This window comes from Hemibagrus wyckioides, linkage group LG19, assembly GCF_019097595.1.
Source record: "Hemibagrus wyckioides isolate EC202008001 linkage group LG19, SWU_Hwy_1.0, whole genome shotgun sequence".
Classification (NCBI taxonomy): domain Eukaryota; kingdom Metazoa; phylum Chordata; class Actinopteri; order Siluriformes; family Bagridae; genus Hemibagrus; species Hemibagrus wyckioides.
The window spans coordinates 3,725,001-3,750,989 of record NC_080728.1 but is presented as its reverse complement, the minus strand read 5'-3'; the positions used below and the strand labels follow the sequence as shown (position 1 = coordinate 3,750,989).

Below are 25,989 nucleotides of genomic sequence, written 5' to 3'. Positions count from 1 at the left end.
CTCACATGTAAAGTAAGCAATTATATTTCATTTTGTTTAGTATCATGTTTAGTTGTGCGACAGACCGGTGTGCAGCTGTCACCATCAGCTGTCCTTGTTTTTATTAACTTTAAACAACACAACACAACATAAACATGACATGAAATAAACACAACACGAATACCTGAAGGCACGAACGCATCACTAAAACAAAAGGCACAACATGGATGGACATAACAAAGAGCATAACTTGACAAAGAGATACAAAAGGGCAGGTATAAATAGTGCAATACATTAGGAAACACACATGACATAACCACATGACATTAAACAAGCTGTAGCAATACACTTGTCAGCACCCTCTCTGATAGTCTGGCAGGGAATTGTCCCAGGACTTCCTGACAGCAGCTATATATCATTTATTTAAGGAAGCCTTGAGGAGTCGTTGCTGTGAACTTCACATCATTTGGAAAATCTGGTCCTCATAAAAGCTCGTAAACACAACGGCTTCCTCTCTGCATGAGGAATGTAGAGCGTCACGACAGCTTTGTGTCCAGACCGACGCACACATCTCCCAGAAATCCTGTAGAATCCAGCCAATCTGATTAGGACTTGTTTCCAATCTTCCTGGTCTCAGCCTCAGACTTCACGCCCAGGCTGAACGTCTGACCCCGAGACTAGGAAGCTTCTGACTGTGTTACACACAAACACACACTCCGAATAGTTCGAATAGACAACATGGACACGCAAAATATAACAGGTAAGGTAAAATACTTTATTGTAGGAATAGGACTTTAAATTAAGAAAGTTAATAAAGAAAGAATTAAGAATAAATAAACAGAGCACACTGGAAAATATATGCAAGATCACACATAAGTGTAATGCCTTGATCATAAAACCATTACAGAGATAAAGTACATTGTATTAAGTGACCAAGTGAAGTGTAGTGCGGTTACAGCGGTTACAACTGTGTAGTTACTTTAGAAAGTCAAGAAATTTCAGATGTAAAATATATTCTGTACGATTTTTTACATAGTAAGTAATAAGAAATGCAACTATAGTTATCTCCTTCCTGCTACTCGAACCCTTTAACTAACATTTATTAGAAAAACAGACACTGTAACCATCCAGCCCTGCTCCATGTGATATAAACATACACTACGAGAGGTATAACACAATCACCATCACCATGTGATTAGACCCTTTAGGAATTTATTGTTGGAGTTCCAGTTTAGATGTTAACATGTGACCAGCATTTCGGTAGAAGAACAAAGCCCCAGAGCAGCAGCGCTTATGAGAACATGTAGCAAATATCCAGCTGTTATAAATATGATCCTCCTCACAGAGTATGCTTGTAGATCAATAAGTTGGCGGACGTCTGAAAAGGAGTGCGGCTTAACGTTTGTTTCCATCACACACCGAGTTAAACCTGATCCTGTAATGCAACTGGATGCGACTGTCAATAGAGTCCATGATATTATATAACCTCAGAACCTCCAGTCATGTCTGTGTGTGTGTCTTTGTGTGTGTGTGTGTGTGAGACAGAGAAAGAGAGAGAGAGAGAGAGAGAGAGAGATATTGTGATTGCATATAAGGATAATATACTTGTGTGCGATATGCTATTGTCCTATCACATGCAGTTTCTAAGGGGGTGTGGCCAGACATATGTAACATGTCATATACAGTACATGTGATGTCATTACAGCAAAAAGATGGTGAGAAGTCAGCGGATACATTACAGCAAAATTATTTTTTTACATGCCCCAACTTTGTAGGGTAACTTCAGGGGCAACTATGATACAGCACCATGGAGCAGAGAGCATTAAGGGCCTCACCCAAGGGCCCAACAGTGGCAGCTTGGCAGTGCTGGGGCTTAAACCCTGACCATCTGAGCAACAACACAGAGCTTTAACCATTCAGCTTACCACTACCTTGCTAGTCACCATCATCAACATTTAATCAAAATCAAAATAAATTAATTATCCAATTACAAAGTCAGGAATGCTTGCACCCCTGAAGTCAGAACAGTGTTCTTCTTTCTCAACAGGTTCCGAAGTGTGTGTAGAGTGAACAAAATTTGAGTAGATTTGGCAAAACTGGTAAAAAAAATTCGGTCTTTACGCTTAAATAATTGGACTTGAGTGAGTCTGAACTCTTTGAACCCGCCATTTACTCCTCCCATCTACACAAAGCTCCGCCCACTGAAGATATAGTGGTTCTGCTAACATTACCTGACTCATGACATCACTTTCAAGTGCATTTTTCTGTGTAATTATGAGCGTTCAATGCTGATATTACAATATATTATAAAAATAGTCTGAGATTTGAAAATGTTTTTCTTATGTACTATGCAGTGCTTCTGATCTGATACGAATTCAGCTTACTTCCTGTTCTAATGTCATGGTGGATTATTAGAAACTGTAGCTAGGGTTAAAGGAAGTAGAATACTCCTGGATTGTAACATATAAACAGCATATTACAGCATTTAAGCAAAAAAAAAAGTGTATTGTTTTTTTATACTGTGTGCTAAAACTACGTGGAAAATATTTGTAAAGCATTCGCAGGAACATTAGCATCTTGGTTTTATTTCTGACTCTGCTGTTGTCATGTCACAGGTAGAAATTCTCACAACAAAATGTTTCTTCTCCATGAACTTTCTGATCGAGGCATTTTGCTGAAGCATGCTTCAAAACAGAACAATGATGAATTTATTTTGGGATTGATTTTTTGACCTGGTGAAACCTCTCCAAAGAGCAGTCTAATTACAGGCGTGGGTTGATGCCGTAGGTTTTTCTGCTGTTCATTATCTCTGTTTATCAGATTCTGTGTCAACATCATGTAGAATTTGTTACCTCACATTTTGCATTCTTTCCTTCTATACTGTTACAATATGTCAGAGAAATTGATTCCTGATCACAACAACTTTAACTACGGATAGCATTAAAAACAAAACAAAAAACAAGAATCGTGACACCAGATATAAGAACAGGATCACAAATCAGAGAAGCATGCTCAGAAAGCAAAGTCTTGATATGTCTGGCAAATAAACACAGGACGTTATTCTGCAAACTTTATCGTTACATCTTATATCATAATTATACAGCGCTATCGGATTTTATACAGGAAATTAGCTTGCTTTATAGTCTGACAAAAACACCCTGACAAAAGCAAATCAAACCATGTCTCTGGAAAAAGTGTTAACCAGGTTGCTTGTATTTCAGTAGCTTGCTGCATAAACCACACACATAAGAGCTGAAATCACCCTCTGAGGCGAGTAAACATTCAATTTCAACAAATTTACCGTCAACTACAGACGATACATCCATTTACTCCACCATGTTTTCTGACTGACTTTGGACCAGAACTCAGAAACTCAGAACCCGTAATTACGACATTATGGTGGCAGTAATGCGTGTTCTATCTATCTATCTATCTATCTATCTATCTATCTATCTATCTATCTATCTATCTATCTATCTATCTATCTATCTATCTATCTATCTATCTATCTATCTTTATAAGATGTGTATTACTGAATCACACTCTTGCTTGCACACTCTCCCCTAAAGCTATCTATCTATCTATCTATCTATCTATCTATCAGAATCAGGTGTTCTCTGGAGTGACGAATCGCGCTTTTATCCTTATCTTTATAAGATGTGTATTACTGAATCACACTCTTGCTTGCACACTCTCCCCTAAAGCTATCTATCTATCTATCTATCTATCTATCTATCTATCTATCTATCTATCTATCTATCTATCTATCTATCTATCTATCTATCTATCTATCTATCTATCTTTATAAGATGTGTATTACTGAATCACACTCTTGCTTGCACACTATCTATCTATCTATCTATCCCACTTATCTAAATGTTTCTATCATTTCAGTTTAAAGTATTTTGAATTATTTTTATCTTATTGGCCAAGTCCAGAACCTCAAGGTTCTATACAGAAATCAGAGACACCCCTTTTTTTAAGAGTGTAAAACTGAAGAATTAATGGTGTTTTGAACTTTAGCTGTCCTCAGCTTCCTGCATAAGAAGAGATGTTGGTGTGTGTTTTTTGATGACTAAGTTGATGAAGGGAAACCATGAAATCTATCTATCTAAATTGTTGTGAGTGTGTGTGTGTAAGATATTCATCTTATGTAAATCTGTAGAGTAAACGTGAAAGGCATTTATTAAAGCCCCATCAACTCATTTCCTGTCATAACTGACAGTTAACTACAGCTTCTGTGGTCTCTGTCTCAACATCAGGTCTGTATACAGACTAACTGCATTTAACCATCTGCTTACATCACATTTAACCCCATTTACAGGAACTTCATTCTTGTGTACTCTTCCAATGTATGCATAAGCAAGACTACACCTAGAAAGAGTTTTTTAACTATAGAACTAACACATAGTTTTACACATGAGCAGAGAAAAGCCTGCAGACGTCATCAAACCCACATCATTACACATGGAATAATACATCCATATAAATCTGATCTACACTCCTGTCCCTAACACAGTTAATAAAATGCCTCCATATCATACACTCTCAAAAGGAGTGGTTCTATATAGAATCGAAATGATTCCCTGAAATGGTTCTGGAGTCTATCCCAGGAGATTTGGGGCATTATTATTATTATTATTATTATTATTATTATTATTATTATTATTATTATTGTAAACAAATTTGGACAATAAAATACAGCAAATTCAGACATAGTATATGTTATAGCCTGGCAGGCTTGCTCATTAGGGATAAAATAGATTAAAAATGTAATATAATCATTTTTTCCCTCCTTTCTCTGTTTCTCTTCTTTTGTAAAGCTGCTTTACCACAATGTCCATTGTAAAAGGCGCTATACAAATAAATTGAAATAGAAAAATTTTAATTATATTTAATTGAACCAACACAACGACATTGTGTTATGAATAAATTGTATCTAGAATACAGATACAAATGACTAGATCTTTAACCAATAGAATTAAAACTGCAAAAACACATCCGTTTTAATATAAATACGGATCATCTGACCCGTTTCAATATAAATGCTTCATTGCTCTCTGAAGCTTCTACATAGAAGCATTTCTAATTGAAACGGTTATATTGGAAAAGCACAGAACCCCAAGGATCCTTTTTTAAGAGTGTAGTAAGCAAATAAATGCCAGGACATTAAAACTCATTTCCAGCTATTTTTTATTAAACTTATTGTTAGCTGATAATTGCATGTTGCACTGAAAAGCTGTGTGCAGTGCTCATTGATCAGTTTTGTATTTTAGACTAGCTAGAGGTCACAGTGGTGTGAACAGAAACCATAATCTTATCTGATTTTGCTGTTTCCCACGAGCACCACACTGTTAGAAACATGTACAAAATACACCAGGCAATGATCATGACTTAAATAAGCATGCACTACTCTGTCATTGCCATTAACTGTGGAGAGCTTTGTGACTGCTGATCTCTTGAAAATTGACATGAGCAGTTATAAAAATGTTTGGAAAAATGATAAACTTCCAGTGAGTAACAATTTTATTTATAGGAATTGCACCTGGCATTTGCTGTGAGAGAGGACAGAGTTGAATGGCCAGACCAGTTCAAGCTGACAGGAAGGCTACAGCGACTTAAATAATCACTCGTGAGCAGAAAAGAATGCACAACGTATCAAACCTTGAGGTGGATGAGCTACAAGAGCTACAAAATTCTCTACCTTGCAGAGTTTTAAGATAAAGTATGTCATTACTTATGACAACGGACGGAACCGACAGCACTGCGTGCAGCCTCCCATGGGTCAGTTACAGTATCTGATAGTAAACTGGAGATTTAAGATGGAAAACAAGAGAAGCTTTCTGATCAGGGCAGGAACCTGAGCCACTATTGTCCATTTGTGGGGTTGGGATTGATAAAAAGGGGGCAACACTGTGGGGCTATCTGACTGAGAGCCATGTTATGGACCAGGCTACACCACAAAGACCTCAATGAGCTTTTAAGAGCGTTTCAGGTTGGGGAAATCGAATCTAATTGGATGACAAGAACAGGGTGGCCGGTGCACTGCTCTGAGCTCCAGTGACATTAGACAGAGAAAATCCAATTTAGAGAGAGCGAGAGAGAGAGAGAGAGAGAGAGAGAGAGAGAGAGAGATTGCCCAGTCTTAGCTAGCCTAAGGGTGCTGAATGTTGAATGTTCCTCTCCTAACGCCAAAACAAGCATCTTTATTAAATCTTTATTGTTGTTGTCTTTAACTACATTGTAGAGATGCTGAAGCAAAATACGCATAGAGATGTAAGATGCATGTCATTTTCACATCTACACACTGCAAGTCATTGTAGTTCTTCAAGGTTTTTTGGGCAGTTTAATTGTAGTTTCCTATAGAAATCTCATCATTTCCTATACATTATGCATTGCTCCATCCATCCATCCATCCATCTTTCCATCCATCCAGGCATTCATCCATCCATCCATTCTCTACACTGCTTAACCTATTGGGTCACACAGAACCTGAAGTCTATCCCAGGAAAAATAAGCCACAAGACAGGATACATCCTGGAGCCAGTCTATAGCAGTCTATCCCATTCAATTCATTTTAATTTTCTTTGTATAGCACTTTGGGAAGAAACCTTAAGAGGATCCAGACTAAAACATCCAGATCCAGACATAACTGTGTGGTAAAACACTGCATAATCAGGAAATTCATACTAGTTGTAACATGAAGTCTATTTTGTTGAAGTTCACTAATGGAGTACAAAACTGAATCAATTGCAGTCCAAATCCATCTTCATGGTTTCTAATTGGTTCCATCCACTGCAATCTAATCTGTATTTTCATGTTGGAAAATATTCATGCCCTTTCCTGCAGCTGTTGCTGCATTTTGAAACAGGTTAGAACATTGTGCTCATGTAAACACATATGTTAGTCACGCAAGTGAACACTGCCCTCAGGCAAACTGGTACACGTGAAGTGGGGCCAGCTGGAATTAGTACACAGGTCACTTGAGAACATGACATGAGACATGTCATGACAGTAAAACATGGATGTTTATGTTTAGCAGGAGTGCACCGGTTGGTATGATGAGTTTATTTATTTATTGATTTATTTGCCATTGACACATTAATGGGACAAATGGAGAACCTGCACCCCCTACTTTTATTAGACAGGGATCAACTAGGTGTCAGGAGCTACTGGAATGAGGGTGCTGGCAGGCGTGTCATCAGAGTTTGCTGTATTGTTTGTTATTCCCGACATTAGATGTGCCACGCCCTTCCCATTTTTCCATTTTCCCTCAATGTCACCTGTTCCCTATTGAATCTAATGCTTTGCCCTATATACATAAGTCTGTTGAATCAGTCATGGTCAGTCATTGTTTCCTCATGTTTGTTTTCCATGTTGTATTCGCTCTGTTTTGTTTAAGTCTTTTGTTATTTTTACGTCGGTTAATTAAAGTCGCTCTATTCCTGATCCTGCATCTGGGTCTTATTCTCTGTCAGTGGGTGATCAAGATTACTGCAGAGATCCAGGTTCGATCCCTGCTTCAGGCTGTGTCTCCCAAATGTTCCACTAGGTTCTAGTAAGAATTGATTTGGAGTAACTATATGGACAAAGGTATGTGTGCCCCTGACCATAAACAACCATATGTGGTTCTTCACCAAACTGCCATACACAGTTGTACAGAAAGTCTCTGTATGCTGTACCATTACAGTTTCCCTTCACTGGAAGTAAGAGACTCGAACCCTGTTCCAGCATGACAATGCCCCTGTGCACAAAGCCCCTGAGCTCCATGAAGACATGGGGTGTTAAGGTTGGAGTGGAAGAACTGGAGTGTCCTGCACAGAGCCCTGACTCTGACTCAACCCCACTGAACACCTTGAGGATGAACTGGAACCCCGACTGAACCCCAGACCTCCTCACTCTCACAATATCAGTGTCTGATCTCACTAATGCTCTTGTAGCTGAATGATCACTAATCCCCACAGACACGCTCCAACATCTAGTGGAAAACCTTCACAGAAGAGAAGAATGGAGCGCATTATAACAGCAAACACAGGGGGAATAAATCTGGGATTAATACGTGCTCCAAAAAGTTTAGCCATAGATTGTTCATCTTATTCTGTCTAATTATTTCCAATAATCCTTATTAATAATACTTTTGCCGTTAAATGGTTGGTTGAAAAAAAATCTCAACTGGGCTAATTGGTGGTATTTTGCGAGGGTTCCTCACCTCTCAAAGTTTTAACAGAGGCTTTAAAAAGGTCAGATACTAATGCTGTTGTACAGAGCGTTGGAAAGGAGATTTAATTCTTAATAATTAGACAGCAGTACCCAAGCTGCTCTGCTGTTATTGTCATATAATCAGTCAGTTTTTTTTTTAATATCAAAATTATATCTAATCTCCTTGACAAAGCTTGCAAAAAAAAAAAAAAAAACAGCCCCAAAGAGGTGGCATACTTATTTTCGTTGAAGCTTTAGAGCTCTAAACAACAGACGTGGAGCACATTAATTGTCTGAAGAGCCTAATGTGATTAGATATACAGAGGTGAAGTAAGATTAGGAATGATTTGATCTTCAGGCTTTACTGTAACTACCAGGGAAGAAGCAACACTCTCATGTGTAGCTCTTTTTGGCTCTTTATGGCTTTAGTTTTACACCAAAAAAAGGTCATTAGGATCTAACCAACTTTGCTAACTGAGTACGATTTGGATGAAATAAATGCTGCATATATTTTTAGCGATTTATTTATTTGTTTATGTGATCTGCGATTGACACTGATCACGATGATGCGCCCGGTCGTGAGCCGTGTTCGGTTTAAAGTCTATAAGTTGGGTTTCGTAACAAAAACATTGTAGAGATTAATGGCTGAGTCATTGCGCCCTCCTACGCAATACAGTATTAGACAAACAAACACATAAAACATTAAAAAAAAATCACTTTCATTCACAATGAAGTTTACCGTCGGTGTTTAGTATGAACCCTCTCACTTGTAGAAGGTAGCAGTTGCCTGGATACGGGTTTTGTTATCTAGACTGTGCTTTTGCCAGTCTCTCTCTCTCTCTCTCTCTCTCTCTCTTTATCTATCTATATAACTCTTTGGTAGACGTTATGGCATTGTTTACATTGCAGTAGTCACTAGTCATCCTAAAGAAACTGTAGAGAATCGAGACTCTTCGGTGAAATCAATGAAACTGATAATCATTAAAGACTCAGTCATGGGATGGTGAACAGCACAGCCTGTGTGTTAAGGTATATCTCCTGTAAACATTCATTCAGAGCCATTTGCTGCTTTATTATCCACAGCTGATCCTGGGAATTATTGACCACATCTTCATTTACAAATCAGAGCAAACCTTAGTGTCGGTTCTCTCTGGTGGGTTTGATATTACTTTGTTAATAATCAGGCTGTTTTTACTGTCAGGGAGTAAAAATCACGCAGGAGACGTCTTAAACCGATGGGTTTTGAGCGCCAAGACCCTGGCAACAAACAGACAAACGCCGTGTTGCACGTTTCACTGATCTAATCAGTATTAGGAGGTGAAAAAAAAAAGAGTTGTTTTGTAAAGTATTATTGCCTTGTGCTTCTGTGTGCGTGAGGACGTGTACATTCGTGCGCTCGTGTTGTCATTATCGCCGCCACTTTCATTTCAGTAATGTTTCCCTGATGCTCTCTTTGTGTAGGTGAGTCATTGTGCTAAATCAGTCTCTGAGGGACTCAGGTTCAGGCAGAAGAGCTCGGTTAGCCCATCCGCCTCCTCCTCTACCTCCACTCCATGCTATTACCGTAATTACTCCACATTTTCAGCGGCTGTTGTACACAGCAGGAGAGAGAGAGAGACAGAGAATGCTCGCACAGCTGCAAACATTTGCGAGAAATGTGCTCCGGGGTTGTAGCGGGTTGGTCATGAATTGGTTTCTTGCTGAAGTGCCAAAATGATAGAGGATGGAGGTTCAGCTTGTCTCTCCATCTCCTGGCAGATCTCTCAGGTGAGCGTTCGGTGAGTGCAGCTGTTTCACTTCTTTACTGTCTCCAGATGTTGTTATAGACGTCGCCAGATCATTTCAGCGTTTTGAAAATCATTTTCTTGTGTAAGAGAGTCAGAACTGATGTCATGTTTTAGTTGATTTTAAGAGTTACTTCTACTATATCAACACTTTGTCGGTGAGTACACGGAATATCGTGTGTATATGAGTTTGTGTGTGTGTGATCACTAGGAACCAAATGTCCCCAGAAGGATCGGAATATCTGACTGTTTTGACGGATTTGACAACTCCTTGCAGCTTTTATTTAAATAAATGTAAAGAGCAAGAACATAATCTTAAGGTTAGGGTTAGGATTTGATGTCAGGGTTAGGATTTGATGTTTAACATTGAAAAATCGATTGTTTATAGAGCTGTAAACTGCATCAACATTTAAATGCTGATTCAATTCTGATATCAAGTTGACCTGAGCGTTATAGATTTTGTGTTACGTTGCATCCTGAATGTCTTCTGTGTCATACACATTAATACCAGACTCTAATTTATGTGTTATGGCTTTTATCAGAAATCAATGATCTAATAAATGAGCACATTATAGTAGTATGTATGGTGACCTTAAGTTTCAGCAGCTCTCCGGCATCCTTTATAGTTTTTATGGAAGGCATAGTACCAGTAGTTTATGGTTTGGGAGCATAAAGCTGTGTCCTGAGAGAGAGAGAGAGAGAGAGAGAGAGAGAGAGAGTATGGGGAAATACAGATTTGATTTTTTTATAGCAATCATCAGTGCTTTAAAAGACTGTGGCGATGAAATGAAATGATGTGGGATTGTTTGAGGTGATTCACCTTATAACGGCTTTTTAAACCTTTTCCGTCAGTCGAAATTACACATGTTGTTTCTCTACATTTCCCTACATACATATTTTTAAATTGAACATTTTAATGTTTTATTTTACGCCACTAACATGTACAACTCTGGAAAAAAATAAGCGCCCACTGCAAAATAATGAGTTTCTTCTGTTTTTTTCTTCCAGGTGCATGTGTTGGTGAGATGAAGAGTTTTGTTTCATTTTTTGTGAACTGTTGACAATATTTCTCCTAAATTCAAAATATAACTATTGTTATTTAGAGTGTATATTTAAAGGAAATGACAACACATCAAAATAACCCAAGATCATGCAGAGCTTTAATAACTCAAATAAAACAAAATGCAAATCATTTGTAAACAGATCGTGTTAATGCTTTGGATCAAGTATTTGGTGGAATAACCTCGATCTGCATGGGTTTTGGCTCCATGATCTCCACCAGTTTTTACAACTTTATACCACTCTTTTTGCAAAAAAGCGAACAGCTCAGCTTTGCTTGATGGTTTGTGACCATCCATCTTCCTCTTGATGACATTCCAGAGGTTTTCAATAGGGTTCACATCTGGAGATTGGGCAGTGGTCTCTTATTTTTTTCCCCAGAGCTGTATATGTGTAACATATAGAATTAAAACCAACAAAAAAAAACATTCCTTTGATTTACCAGTCTATAGAAAGATAAATCGTAGAAATGATAGGAAAATGATCCACGTGATACAGCATTGTTCACACGCTCACCTGAGTATCTTACGTAGAGCTGAATGATTAACAGCACCATCCTTTAGACAGCACTTCACAGCCAAAATATCCCACCTGTCAGGTTTCCAGGTCGAACTACACGGATTTCCTGCACGATGTTTAACACACTGATGAGTTGTCTCTTTTTGAACCTTCATTGTGATTGTTGTCATGATCCGCATCTCGAATTCGAAATCTCTGACCTTCAAAAATACTGCCTAATCTAGATAATTCATTATACTATCAGACAGAACAGGTCCTGTGGTATGTTTGAAGGTGGATTGTAAACTTTGAATGCTGACTGTAATCAGAATAAAACTTATAGCAATCTAGAATTGTATATAATTATAAGACACAGTGGTAGTTTTTAGAATATTAATTGATTTAGTGACTATTATTTAGGTGGGAGGATATAACAGTTTGTCTATTTTTTGCTGAAATATGCCAGCGAATGACAAAAAAAAAGACTAAAATAGCAAACTTAACATGTTCAGGAAATAAGATGAAGACGCTTATAGGAATAATCCTTTAAAATATATATATATATATATATATATATATATATATATATATATATATATATATATATATATAGGTTTATGTGAGTTATTCTTAAGCTTTAGCCCTGTTTTTATACTGTATGCATATGCATTTATTAAATGCTCTTGTTGAAAATTTTGTGTACTCATCTGTAATGTTTTTCAGTGATTCATATTCATTACGCATTTTTGTTACAGTGGGATAGAGGGAGAGTCTAGGTTTGTCTTTTGTTTTTATAATCAGGATAATGGATGAGTCTTAGCTTGTATGTGGACAATAAATACTAGCCACTTGGGGACTTTTACACCGTCAAAGATCTGCCATTTCATCTGTCAGCTTGTGACAGCAAGGAATTAGTGTCTATAATGAACTACACTGACCTAATAGTTCCTCATGGGCCGTTGATTGCTGTTGTAGAAAGGACATTAATCAGTTACAGTTACATTATTTACTGTCCAGTGTCACCCAAATGAGGATGAGTTTCCCTTCTGAGCCTGGTTCCTCTAAAGGTTTCTTCCTCATATCATCTCAGGGAGTTTTTCCTCACCACCGTCACCACAGGTATGCTCATTAGGGATAAAATAGTTTAATAACTTAATGTAATAATTTTTTTCTCCTTTCTCTGTTTCTCTTCTTTTTGTAAAGCTCCTCTGAGACAATGTCCAGTGTAAAAGGGGCTATACAAATAAATGGGATTGAAATAGAATTTAATTAATTTTGGTCAGTGAAGCAGTTGGGGTTGACCTTCAACATGCAGCGAAACAAATCAAAGTGAAGTCTTTATGTTGTGAAAATTCGATTAGTTAGCAAGCTAATTTCACTGATTTGACAGTTAGCTATTTAGACGGAGCTTCTCGGAGCAGTTATCCTTCCTGTAACCAGTTAGTTTGGGAAGTTGACTGATTTGATAGTATGCTCTAAAAATGAATGTGTTTCTGGACACTTATGGATTCTGGACAGCATGCCCTTTCAGAAAACAGATTCTGTCTTGCTCTTACAAATGATCTGCTAGGTTTTATTTGCGACCAGGAGGCTCGGCTCACGTCAGAGTAACGTCTCACTCCAGGGTCTTTTACAGCAGGCGAGTGCTTACACAGACAGGATGTTACCCAGCTCTTATGGGCTTGTGGGATTGCTCAGGTTATTCCATCTCCTGGAAATCAGAGCGGCTTTACAGGATGTGCTAATGAAGAAACTTAATAACTGTTATGTCACTGATATGTCAGATCACTGTTTCAGTAAATGAAGTCAAAGAATCAATAATTTGTGCACCAGGAAGCTGCTTCAGCAGAGGAGTAGTGTAGTGTTTGTAGTGAAATCATATGACACATGCCAAGGTCACTCTGAATGTGAAATGTGTCCTAACGTTGATAAAATTTTGAAGACTGTGATGTTTATCATGAAGATTGTGATATTAATGGGAAATGTATGCTTCTATTAAGTGCCGCAAAACAAATAAACGCAACAACAACCCCCTTTAGGGCAGTAGTGGTTCTATTGGTTCCAGCTCTGGGTTAGTTAGCTCAGAGGGTTGAGGCTTCAAACCCCATCACCACCATGATACATGAGCATAACATTTCACTTAGCTGAATAGTGACAAATAAAGGCTTCTTCATCAGTTCAAATGTATTCAATCATCTTCAGTAAGTGCTTCATCCTGCTCAGTGTGTGTGTGTGTGTGTGTGTGTGTGTGTGTGTGTGTGTGTGTGTGTGTGTGTAGAAGGGAACATTATCTCCTCAAAGTTGATGTCTTAGAAGCAGGAAAAACGGGCAAGTGTAAGGATTTGAGCGAGTTTGATTTGAGCGACAAGGGCCAAATTGTGATGGCTAGACCACTGGATTTCTAAAACTGCAGCTCTTGTGGGGTGTTCCTGGTCTGCAGTGGTCAGTATCTATCAAAAGTGGTCCAAGGAAGGAACAGTGGTGAACGTGGGGAGTGAAGGCTGGCCCGTGTGATCCGATCCAACAGACGAGCTACTGTTGCTCAAATAGCTGAAGTTAATGTTGGTTCTGATAGAAAGGGGTCAGAATACACAGTGCATCACAGTGTGTTGTGTATGAGGCTACATAGCTTCAGACCAGTCAGGGTGCCCATGCTGACCCCTGTGTACCTCCGAAAGCACCAACAATGGGCACGTGAGCATCAGAACTGGACCACGGAGCAATGGAAGAAGGTGGCCTGGTCTGATGAATCACATTGTCTTTTAAATCACATGGATGGCCGGGTGCGTGTAAGCGCCTCTTATCTGGGGAACACATGGCACCAGGATGCACTATGGGAAGAAGGCGAGCCGGCGGAGGCAGTGTCATGCTTTGGGCAATGTTCTGCTGGGAAACCTTGGGTCCTGTCATCACCTGTGGATGTTACTTTGACACGTACCACCTACCGAAGCATTGTCACAGACCATGTACACCCTTTCATGGAAATACTATTCCCTGATGGCTGTGGCCTCTTTTAGCAGGAAATTGCCCTGTGCCACAAAGCAGAAATGGTTCAGGAATGGTTTGATGACCACAACAACCAGTTTGAGTTGTTGACTCGGCCTCCAAATTCCCCAGATCTCAATCCAATCCAGCATCTGTGTGGTTGTGCTGGACAAACATGTCCCATCCATGCTCCACCTCACATCTTACAGGACTCAAAGGATCTGCTGCTGATATCTTGGTGCCAGATACCACAGCACACCTTCAGGGATCTAGTGGAGTCCATGCCTCGATGAGTCAGGGCTGTTTTGGCAGAAAAATGGGGACCAATGCAATATTAAGTTAGTGGTCATAATGTTATGCCTGATCGATGTGTGTGTGTGTGTGTGTTATTGGTATGAATTTTAAACAGGTAGCTGGAGGGTAAGGGGAGTTAAGTGGAAGGTCTTACAGCAGTGTGGGTGGATTGTGTGCGTTGGTGAGATCTGTTGCTTGACCTCTGGTCTGCTCACCTCCCCGGCCTCTGCTTTCCAGTCTCTGAGGCTGAGGCTGCTCTTTTCCTTAAAGGACTTTGATTTTTAGAGCAGTCAGTCTTTTTATTTTTTACTTTTTAAACCATACTTACATTTTTACTCGTATTTTATTCAAATCTAAATTCAGATCCAATAAAATAATAAATATCTAATAAATAACAACAGAGCAATAACACTAAAATAATAAACTAAAGTAAATCTGTTTAATGCTTTCCTTAAATGTGTCATTTATTCATGAGTTTCAGTGACACTGGGGAAAAAATCACTGCATTTAATTCGTTCAGTTGTGTACATCAGGTCCATCAGTCTGTGTTTCTTCCGGTCAGCTCTAAACATCCAGATTATATTTTATAGTGTAACTGGATGGCGTTATCTGGATTATGATGTGAAGTGATCGCTCTCACACTACATAATTCAAACTAGTGGATTGAAATGAAATGTATGGGATGTGATGGAAGGAGATTTTGATGAGGATATAGTCAGCGGTTCTTCCCCAACGTCATGTAACTGATTAACTGCTGATTAGAAGAAGTTGACGTGCTTAGAAATGTCTGGGTCATTATCATCATAGCTGGACTCCTGGTTAGACATAAAGCGATTCCATGTGAAGAACGAGTACAGAGTCAGAGTTTGCCGTCGGAGTATTTTTCTCTTATATCTGACTGACCACATGTTCCCTTCATTCTGCGTATATTTTCATCTGTCCAGTTTTGGTCAGAATTGCTGTTCTTGGCTGAAGGACTGAAACCCGATGTGGTCTCGCACTTCAATCTTTGGCATGCCCTGGTGCTGTTCTGCTCACCTCAGCTGTAAAGAGTGCGTATTTGAGACTTCCTGTTGTCGTTCCTCTCTCTCTTCTCATCAGCAAGGCGTTTCCTTACACAGAACTTTTCTTTTCTGGACACTGAGAGACTCTGGAGAGTGTTGTGAGTGAAAATCCCAAGAGATCAGCAGTTCCTGAAGTACTCCAACAGGCCCACCTGGTCACTGAGATCCCATTTTCCTCTTTCTGACCTGCTGCTTTCTCATGAATCATGGCCTGAAGAAGCAGCAGGGCTTCCTGTTGAAGGTGTGTGTGTCTCACAGTAGTACAGTAAGACCCGTAAAGCTGTTTAACATAACACTCACTGGCTGCATTAGTAGTTAAACTATGTGTGTAGACACACACACACACACACACACACACACACACACACACACACTGGTAAAAATGCTGGTGGGTGGTGTGTTTTTTCCTCAACAGCTTTTCAGGCTTCACACACTGACACAGCTCTCTCTCCGTTTGTGACATTTGGTTAGAGCAAGCCTGGTTTCCATGGTGATGCATCTCTTTTTGCTTCCCTCCCTGTCTCCCTCTCTTTCCCTCTCTCACTCCCTCCCTTCCTCTCTCGCTCTCTTTCTCTTTTTCACACTTTCCCTCTCTTTCTCACCCCTCTCTCACCCCCTCTTTCTTGTTCTCACTCTCCGTCTCTTCTTTTCTTCCCCTCTCTTCCCCACTCTTCCCTCTCTCACCCCATGTCTTATTATCTCTCTCTTTCTTTCTTGTTCTCACTCTCTATCTTTTTCTCTACCCTCCCTCTCCCTTCCCTTTTACTCCCTCTCCCTCCTCACTTTCATTATCTCTCTCTCTCTCTCTCTCTCTCTCTCTCTCTACCCTTCTCTCCCTCTCCCTTCCCTTTTATTCCCTCTCTCTCTCACTCTTACTTTTACTCTCTCTCTCTCTCTGTCTCTCTCTCTTTCTCTCTCTACCCTTCTCTCCCTCTCCCTTCCCTTTTATTCCCTCTCTCTCTCTCACTCTCACTTTTATTCCCTCTTTCTCTCTCTCTCTCTCTCTCTCTCTCTCAGGCGTTGCAGGTGGATGTTCGGCAGTTGAACGTAAGTCTCCTGCGGACGTTCCGTGAAGGCGTGGCTGCAGCTCTGGACATTTCACCTCGACATGTACACATCAACCGTCTGAATGTAAGAACCCAGCGCTGAGTTACTCCACTTTTATTCTGTCTTTCTCTCTGTGATGTTCTCCTCTCACTCTCGCTCTCACTCTCTTGCTCTCTCTTGTTGTTATTTACCTGTTGCATGCTCACGTCCTTGTCCACTTTGTTTGTTTACGTCTTATTGCACTCTTGATGTTAGACAGCAGGGTCCCGTTACTCAGGATTCGTCCGTCTGTATGAGGATGAAACGTAATGTATCGTTTACACCTGAAAGTGCAGAAGCATTAAAAACACACAGCCCTGAGGAAAGCATGAGCGGATTTATGAATGAGTGTGTGCTCTTCTGTTCTTCACTGCTCGAAGAAGATGCTGTGGAAGATCATAGGTTTTATTACAGACATATAACAACTGTCTCATCCTCTCAGGGGTTTTAGGTTTCAGCTCTTATTCCAGCTCTTACTTCACTCTTAATATGAAACTAATGAAAACTAAATTCAATTTAATTATCATATTTACATTAGAAATGAGGAATATTTCAGTATTAGGATCTGTAACTGATTTTAATTCATGTGGAGAAAAAATAGGATACACAAGGCACTTTATGAGCAAATCAAACTGCTTTTATTTCTTCATTATACATTTCTGAAGACAAAAAAAGTGTTTTATTTTATTTTATTTTATTTTCCTTTCTAATTTTCATATATATATATATATATATATATATATATATATAGATAGATAGATAGATAGATAGATAGATAGATATTTGTTTATTTATTTATCTATTTATTTTATTTTTTATTATTTTACTTATTATTTTTTATTATTATGTTTATCAGGGTATCAGGTGTGAAGCACTGAGACCTTGCTTTTATTGTTGGGATTTTCTTCTTCTTTTTATTGTTGTTGTTGTCGTTCTTCTTTTTCTTCTTCTTCTTTTTATTGTTGTTTTTATTATTATTATTATTATTATTATTATTATTACAGTGAAATGAACAATTTAAAAGATGAATTTTCCCAAATTTCACTCAGTTCTTCAGACAATAAAGACAAAAAGTTATGGAAAGGTATTTTGCTGGATCAGACTATTCACATATAACATGTCAACTAATAAGATGGAGAGCAGGCCAAAACAAAGGTGAGGTTATATCTCTGCAGCACCGTGGTCTATAGACACCCAACTTGAGCTGAGAGAACATGAGCAGTTTCAGAACAGCGCCACCTACTGGTCTCCAGAACGTCTCCATAAAAAATCTATATGGGATTTCTTCTGCTTATAACTTCAGTATCATTTGTCCTACAATCCTGAACCTGGCATCCTTAGATTCAGCCAAGCAGACCGGAGCTGACAGAAAAACAAAACAAAAAAACAAATGTAAGACGGTTCCTGGAGGAACCGAGAGAACCGAGTGTGATGATGCTGATGCTCCGGGTTACTACACACATTAGTCATGAAGCTGTTAGTCAAAAGTCCAACAAGAACACACACACACACACTTCTGTTTTAATTTTCACCATCCTCTCTGTATTTCTATATTCTAGTTTATATTAATGTTAGATGGTGTTCATGTTCTGTTTCTTGATTTATTTTTTTCTCAGGAGCAGAAAAATGGCATCGAGTTGTACGTGTCATCAGACAGAGCCGGAGTGTCTGAGCCCGTGTCCTCAGAGGAAGTGATCCGCTCACTCAACATTAACACCCTACACAGCAGCCTCGGCCCTTTCGGTATCACCGAGGTCTCCTCTGAGGTTCGTCTGCTGGGGAGCTTCGGGATTTGAAACTCCTAGTGGAGTTTCTCTTTGTTTTGTAGAATCGATTTTTACAGAAGGGGCTTTTGAACACTGATGCTGTAATTTGGATATTTTGAAGATACCACAAGTGATCACATAAATAGGTTTTAATTCATTAGATGTATCCACAGATTTAACCAGAATGAAAACTCGTTGTGATTAATTCCCTTTTAGAAGAGTGACCTGGCACAAGAAGGAAAGAAAAATACACACATAGATTGCAAGACATTTCAAGATGGTTAAAGAAAGGAAATTCCACCTGCTGTCTTAAAACTGTGAATAAACTCAACGCGAAATAAACTTCATTGTCTGAAACTTGTCAGGATAATTAGAGGTAAAGAAAAGAAACAATTTCACATAAATTAATGGAGATATTACGTTTTGCTGTGCTGTAATGTATAATCAAATATCTTCCAACATGGCTCCACTCAACCGGTGAAAGGAGCAGAGTAAGATAGAAAAACTTGTCTCCTTTTCTCATCTCGGACCGTTTATTTTCTGATCAACACCCAGAACGTCAGCACTACTCTCTCTGCTGCCCCCCATGTTGAGTATGATGTCACTGCAGGATGTTCAGTGTGTTATAAGATGATATTCTCTGTATGATGTCTATTTTGATGTGAGTGCAAACAGAACACAATCAGGAAAGTGTATAGAGCTGAATACAGGAAGCAGAAAGCTGTAGAAGAGCTACAGGATAGTGATATCTTGTAAAAGAACTGAGGGCAAGAAGCCTTCATTATCACCACACATACATTATGGCACAGTGAAATTCTTTTCTTCGCATATCCCACCTAAAGAAAGTTGGGGTCATAGCACAGGGGCAGCTATGATACAGCACCCCTGGAGCAGGGAGGGTTAAGGGCCTTGCTCAGCTGCCCAACAGTGGGGCTTGAACCCCGATCCTCCCATCAACAACCCAGAGCCTTAACCACTTGAGCCACAACTGCTATAGGAACCTTATATAAACAGCTTCAAAATATAATAGCAATTCTCATAGGAGTTATTTGGACTCCTTTAGGACGATGTACCGTCTGTGTCAGTGAAAGAACTTGCTTTCAGCTGCACTCTTAAGTCATCTAGTTATCTTTTATCTTTTTAAAAGGGCAGTAAGATAAATGTAGGGGGGAAAGAATCTCACTTTCATATGAATCATTAATCCATACAAGCTTATCTCTTTCTCCATCGTTCTTTGCTCTTAATTTTGAAGGTTCACGTTGATAATAGTGCATTTTTTAATGTGCCTGGAAGGGCCAAGGTGAGGCACTTTCTCATGAGGCGACGTGTAAAGTGTCTTCCAGAGTGGCAGCTTAAATGATTTAAACCAAGCAATTAGTAACCCTTCAGATAAAAAGGAGTGTGTGTTCAAGCACCCTTCTGTTGCTTCGATGGCATGGTTTAAGCGATTAACATTACAGAAGCAGACGTGAACGCTCGCTCTGTCTGATAAACACTTTTTATTTAGATCAAATCATTTGCTTTATCACAGGAGACTCAGTTCAGTCGCACTTAAATGTCACTTTGTTTCATTTGGAATAAGAGACCCAGTTGTGTAAATGAACACAGCTTACATACAAAGAGTGGAAATTTCTAGAAGAGTCATTCAGGAATAAAATACACGTCACTGATAATCACTGTATTTCAGGCTGCATAAGTATTCACCCCTTTGCTTCTCCACACATCTCCACATTCTGTAGTCTTAACACTGTTTTAGTGTAGCACAAATGTTAACACAACAACCAGACCTCTGTTCTTTATATAAATATTCACCCCCTGCATGCCTCGTATTAATGCTGTTAATATTACTATTACTGCTGCCTCTATTTCTGTTAATATTACTATTACTGCTGCCTCTATTGCTATTAATATCACTATTACTGCTGCCTCTATTACTGTTAATATTACTATTACTGCTGCCTCTATTACTGTTAATATTACTATTACTGCTGCCTCTAAAACTGTTAATATCACTATTAATGCTGCCTCTATTACTGTTAATATTACTATTACTGCTGCCTCTAAAACTGTTAATATCACTATTAATGCTGCTATTAGTATTGCTACTAGTACTACTACTACTATTACTACCACTACTATTAGTACTGTCACTATTACTACTACTGCTGCTATTATTATTGCTACTATTACTACTACTACTATTAGTACTGTCACTATTACTACTGCTATTTCTACTACAATTAGTACCGTTACTAGTACTACTACTGCTACTACCACTACTATTACTATTACTACAATAACTATAATTGTCAGTACTGTTAATATTGCCTTTACTATTACTACCACCACTACTACTACTAGTACTACTATTATTGTTACTATTACTACCATCACTACTATTATTATTTATACTTCACTATTACTGTTACCATTACTACTGCTGCTGCTATTAGTATTGCTACTATTACTACTACTACTACTAGTACTGTCACTATTACTACTACTATTACTGTAATTGTTAGTACTGTTACTATTGCCTTTATTATTACTACCACTACTGTTATTACTACTATTAGTATTGTTACTATTACTATTTTATAGCAATCTTGTTATTAATAATACTACACCTATTATTATTTATACTTTACTATTACTGTTACTATTACTACCACTACTATCATTACTACTTCTATTGGTATTGTTACTATTTTACTACTAAATTAACTATTAATAGTATTAATATTCATTTACAAGAATTCTAGCAGTAGGGTTAATAGTCATGTCAGGTTTAAAATAAACATGCGGTTTATTTTTATAATCTAACAGGAAACACTAGATTCATTTGACTATAGTGAAGCTCTTTGATGTGATTAGTCATTTCTTGCACTTCAGGAAACATTCAGATATCGTCTCATTCTACTATTATAAAGATGAACAAGCGCCATGCTTTCAGAACCGTCAGAAGTTTCCATGTAGTAGCTGGTGAGTGTGTTGTGTTGTGAGTGTGTTGTGTGTGTGTTTGTGTGTGTTGTGTTGTGAGTGTGTGTGTGTATTGTGTTGTGAGTGTGTTGTGTGTGTGTTGTGTTGTGAGTGTGTTTTGTGTGTGTTTGTGTGTGTTGTGTTGTGAGTGTGTGTGTGTATTGTGTTGTGAGTGTGTTGTGTGTGTGTGTTGTGTTGTGAGTGTGTGTGTGTATTGTGTTGTGAGTGTGTTGTGTGTGTGTGTTGTGTTGTGAGTGTGTTTTGTGTGTGTGTGTGTTGTGTTGTGAGTGTGTGTGTGTATTGTGTTGTGAGTGTGTTGTGTGTGTGTTGTGTTGTGAGTGTGTTTTGTGTGTGTGTGTTGTGTTGTGAGTGTGTGTGTGTATTGTGTTGTGAGTGTGTTGTGTGTGTGTGTTGTGTTGTGAGTGTGTTGTGTTGTGAGTGTGTGCGTTGTGAGTGTGTTGTGTGTGTGTGTTGTGTTGTGAGTGTGTTGTGTTGTGAGTGTGTGTGTTGTGAGTGTGTTGTGTGTGTGTGTTGTGTTGTGAGTGTGTTGTGTTGTGAGTGTGTTGTGTTGTGTTGTGTGTGTTGTGAGTGTGTTGTGAGTGTGTTGTGAGTGTGTGTGTGTTGTGTGTGTGTGTGTTGTGAGTGTGTGTGTTGTGAGTGTGTTGTGTTGTGAGTGTGTGTGTTGTGAGTGTGTTGTGTTGTGAGTGTGTGTGTTGTGAGTGTGTGTGTGTGTTGTGAGTGTGTTGTGTGTGTTGTGAGTGTGTTGTGAGTGTGTGTTGTGAGTGTGTGTGTTGTGTTGTGAGTGTGTTGTGTGTGTTGTGAGTGTGTTGTGAGTGTGTGTGTGTGTGTTGTGAGTGTGTGTTGTGAGTGTGTGTGTTGTGTTGTGAGTGTGTTGTGAGTGTGTTGTGTGTGTTGTGTTGTGAGTGTGTGTGTTGTGTGTGTTGTGTTGTGAGTGTGTGTGTTGTGAGTGTGTTGTGTGTGTGTTGTGTTGTGAGTGTGTGTTGTGTTGTGTGTGTGTTGTGTTGTGAGTGTGTTGTGTGTGTGTGTTGTGTTGTGAGTGTGTTGTGTGTGTGTTGTGAGTGTGTGTGTTGTGAGTGTGTGTGTGTGTTGTGTTGTGAGTGTGTGTGTTGTGAGTGTGTGTGTGTGTTGTGAGTGTGTTGTGAGTGTGTGTGTTGTGTTGTGAGTGTGTGTGTGTTGTGTGTGTGTTGTGTTGTGAGTGTGTGTGTTGTGTTGTGTGTGTGTTGTGTTGTGAGTGTGTTGTGTTGTGAGTGTGTTGTGTGTGTGTTGTGTTGTGTGTGTGTTGTGTTGTGAGTGTGTTGTGTGTGTGTGTGTTGTGTTGTGAGTGTGTGTGTTGTGTTGTGAGTGTGTTGTGAGTGTGTGTGTGTTGTGAGTGTGTGTGTGTGTGTTGTGTTGTGAGTGTGTTGTGTTGAGTGTGTGTGTGTTGTGTGTGTGTTGTGAGTGTGTTGTGTTGTGAGTGTGTGTGTGTGTTGTGAGTGTGTTTTGTGTGTGTTGTGTTGTGTGTTGTGTTGTGAGTGTGTGTGTTGTGTTGTGAGTGTGTTGTGTGTGTGTGTGTTGTGTTGTGAGTGTGTTGTGTGTTGTGTTGTGAGTGTGTGTGTGTTGTGTGTGTTGTGTTGTGAGTGTGTGTGTGTGTGTGTGTTGTGTTGTGAGTGTGTTGTGTTGTGAGTGTGTGTGTGTGTGTTGTGTTGTGAGTGTGTTGTGTTGTGTGTGTGTGTGTTGTGTTGTGAGTGTGTTGTGTTGTGAGTGTGTGTGTGTGTGTTGTGTTGTGAGTGTGTTGTGTTGTGAGTGTGTGTGTGTGTGTTGTGTTGTGAGTGTGTTGTGTTGTGAGTGTGTGTGTGTGTGTTGTGTTGTGAGTGTGTTGTGTTGTGAGTGTGTGTGTGTGTGTTGTGTTGTGAGTGTGTTGTGTTGTGAGTGTGTGTGTGTGTGTTGTGTTGTGAGTGTGTTGTGAGTGTGTGTGTGTTGTGAGTGTGTTGTGTTGTGAGTGTGTGTGTTGTGTTGTGAGTGTGTGTGCGTGTTGTGTTGTGAGTAGGTCATTGTGTGGTGATTATTAGCAGTGCAGCAGTAGCAGTGAGGCTGATGAGGGGGTGAGAACATGACAGGACGTATGTGAGTGTGTGTGTGTGTGTGTGTTGTGAGTGTGTGTGTGTGTTGTGTTGTGAGTGTGTGTGTGTGTTGTGAGTGTGTGTGTGTGTTGTGAGTGTGTGTGTGTGTGTTGTGTTGTGTGTTGTGTTGTGTTGTGAGTGTGTGTGTGTGTTGTGTTGTGAGTGTGTGTTGTGTTGTGAGTGTGTGTGTTGTGTTGTGAGTGTGTGTGTGTGTTGTGAGTGTGTGTGTGTGTTGTGAGTGTGTGTGTGTGTGTTGTGTTGTGTGTTGTGTTGTGTTGTGAGTGTGTGTGTGTGTTGTGTTGTGAGTGTGTGTTGTGTTGTGAGTGTGTGTGTTGTGTTGTGAGTGTGTGTGTGTGTTGTGTTGTGAGTGTGTGTGTGTGTGTTGTGAGTGTGTGTGTGTGTTGTGTTGTGAGTGTGTGTGTGTGTTGTGAGTGTGTGTGTGTGTGTTGTGTTGTGTGTTGTGTTGTGTTGTGAGTGTGTGTGTGTGTTGTGTTGTGAGTGTGTGTGTGTGTGTTGTGAGTGTGTGTGTGTGTTGTGTTGTGAGTAGGTCATTGTGTGTGGTGATTATTAGCAGTGCAGCAGTAGCAGTGAGGCTGATGAGGGGGTGAGAACATGACAGGACGTATGTGAGTGTGTGTGTGTGTGTTGTGAGTGTGTGTGTGTGTTGTGTTGTGAGTGTGTGTGTGTGTTGTGAGTGTGTGTGTGTGTTGTGAGTGTGTGTGTGTGTGTTGTGTTGTGTGTTGTGTTGTGTTGTGAGTGTGTGTGTGTGTTGTGTTGTGAGTGTGTGTGCGTGTTGTGTTGTGAGTGTGTGTGTGTGTGTGTTGTGAGTAGGTCATTGTGTGGTGATTATTAGCAGTGCAGCAGTAGCAGTGAGGCTGATGAGGGGGTGAGAACATGACAGGACGTATGTGAGTGTGTGTGTGTGTGTGTGTTGTGAGTGTGTGTGTGTGTTGTGTTGTGAGTGTGTGTGTGTGTTGTGAGTGTGTGTGTGTGTTGTGAGTGTGTGTGTGTGTGTTGTGTTGTGTGTTGTGTTGTGTTGTGAGTGTGTGTGTGTGTTGTGTTGTGAGTGTGTGTGTGTGTGTTGTGAGTGTGTGTGTGTGTTGTGTTGTGAGTGTGTGTGTGTGTTGTGAGTGTGTGTGTTGTGTTGTGAGTGTGTGTGTGTGTGTTGTGAGTGTGTGTGTGGGTTGTGTTGTGTTGTGAGTGTGTTGTGTTGTGTTGTGAGTGTGTGTGTGTGTTGTGTTGTGAGTGTGTGTGTGTGTGTTGTGTTGTGTTGTGAGTGTGTGTGTTGTGTTGTGAGTGTGTGTGTGTTGTGTTGTGAGTGTGTGTTGTGTTGTGAGTGTGTGTGTGTTGTGTTGTGAGTGTGTGTGTGTGTTGTGTTGTGAGTGTGTGTGTGTGTTGTGTTGTGAGTGTGTGTGTGTGTGTTGTGTTGTGAGTAGGTCATTGTGTGTGGTGATTATTAGCAGTGCAGCAGTAGCAGTGAGGCTGATGAGGGGGTGAGAACATGACAGGACGTATGTGAGTGTGTGTGTGTGTGTGTGTGTGTTGTGAGTGTGTGTGTGTGTGTTGTGTTGTGTTGTGAGTGTGTGTGTGTGTTGTGTTGTGAGTGTGTGTGCGTGTTGTGTTGTGAGTAGGTCATTGTGTGTGGTGATTATTAGCAGTGCAGCAGTAGCAGTGAGGCTGATGAGGGGGTGAGAACATGACAGGACGTATGTGAGTGTGTGTGTGTGTGTGTGTTGTGAGTGTGTGTGTGTGTTGTGTTGTGAGTGTGTGTGTGTGTTGTGAGTGTGTGTGTGTGTTGTGAGTGTGTGTGTGTGTGTTGTGTTGTGAGTGTGTGTGTGTGTGTTGTGAGTGTGTGTGTGTGTTGTGTTGTGAGTGTGTGTGTGTGTTGTGAGTGTGTGTGTTGTGTTGTGAGTGTGCGTGTGTGTGTTGTGTTGTGAGTGTGTGTGTTGTGTTGTGAGTGTGTGTGTGTGTTGTGTTGTGTTGTGAGTGTGTTGTGTTGTGAGTGTGTGTGTGTGTTGTGTTGTGAGTGTGTGTGTGTGTGTTGTGTTGTGTTGTGAGTGTGTTGTGTTGTGAGTGTGTGTGTGTGTTGTGTTGTGAGTGTGTGTGTGTTGTGTTGTGAGTGTGTGTGTGTGTTGTGTTGTGAGTGTGTGTGTGTGTTGTGTTGTGAGTGTGTGTG

At 39.8% G+C, this 25,989-nt stretch overlaps 1 protein-coding gene across 5 annotated transcripts in view; it reads left to right on the top strand.

Moving 5' to 3' along the window:
- ptprr (protein tyrosine phosphatase receptor type R) overlaps positions 1-25,989 on the top strand; it is a 58,072-nt gene that overhangs the window by 6,518 nt on the left and 25,565 nt on the right. For 3 of the 5 annotated variants that reach the window (XM_058417029.1, XM_058417028.1, XM_058417032.1), the window contains exons 3-4: positions 16,880-16,993; positions 18,565-18,714. In XM_058417029.1, the coding sequence (XP_058273012.1) occupies positions 16,880-16,993; positions 18,565-18,714 (264 nt within the window). Of the gene's footprint in view, positions 1-9,668; positions 9,946-12,230; positions 16,104-16,879; positions 16,994-18,564; positions 18,715-25,989 lie in introns of those variants that run through there. The other 2 variants (XM_058417030.1, XM_058417031.1) reach the window with 2 other exon arrangements.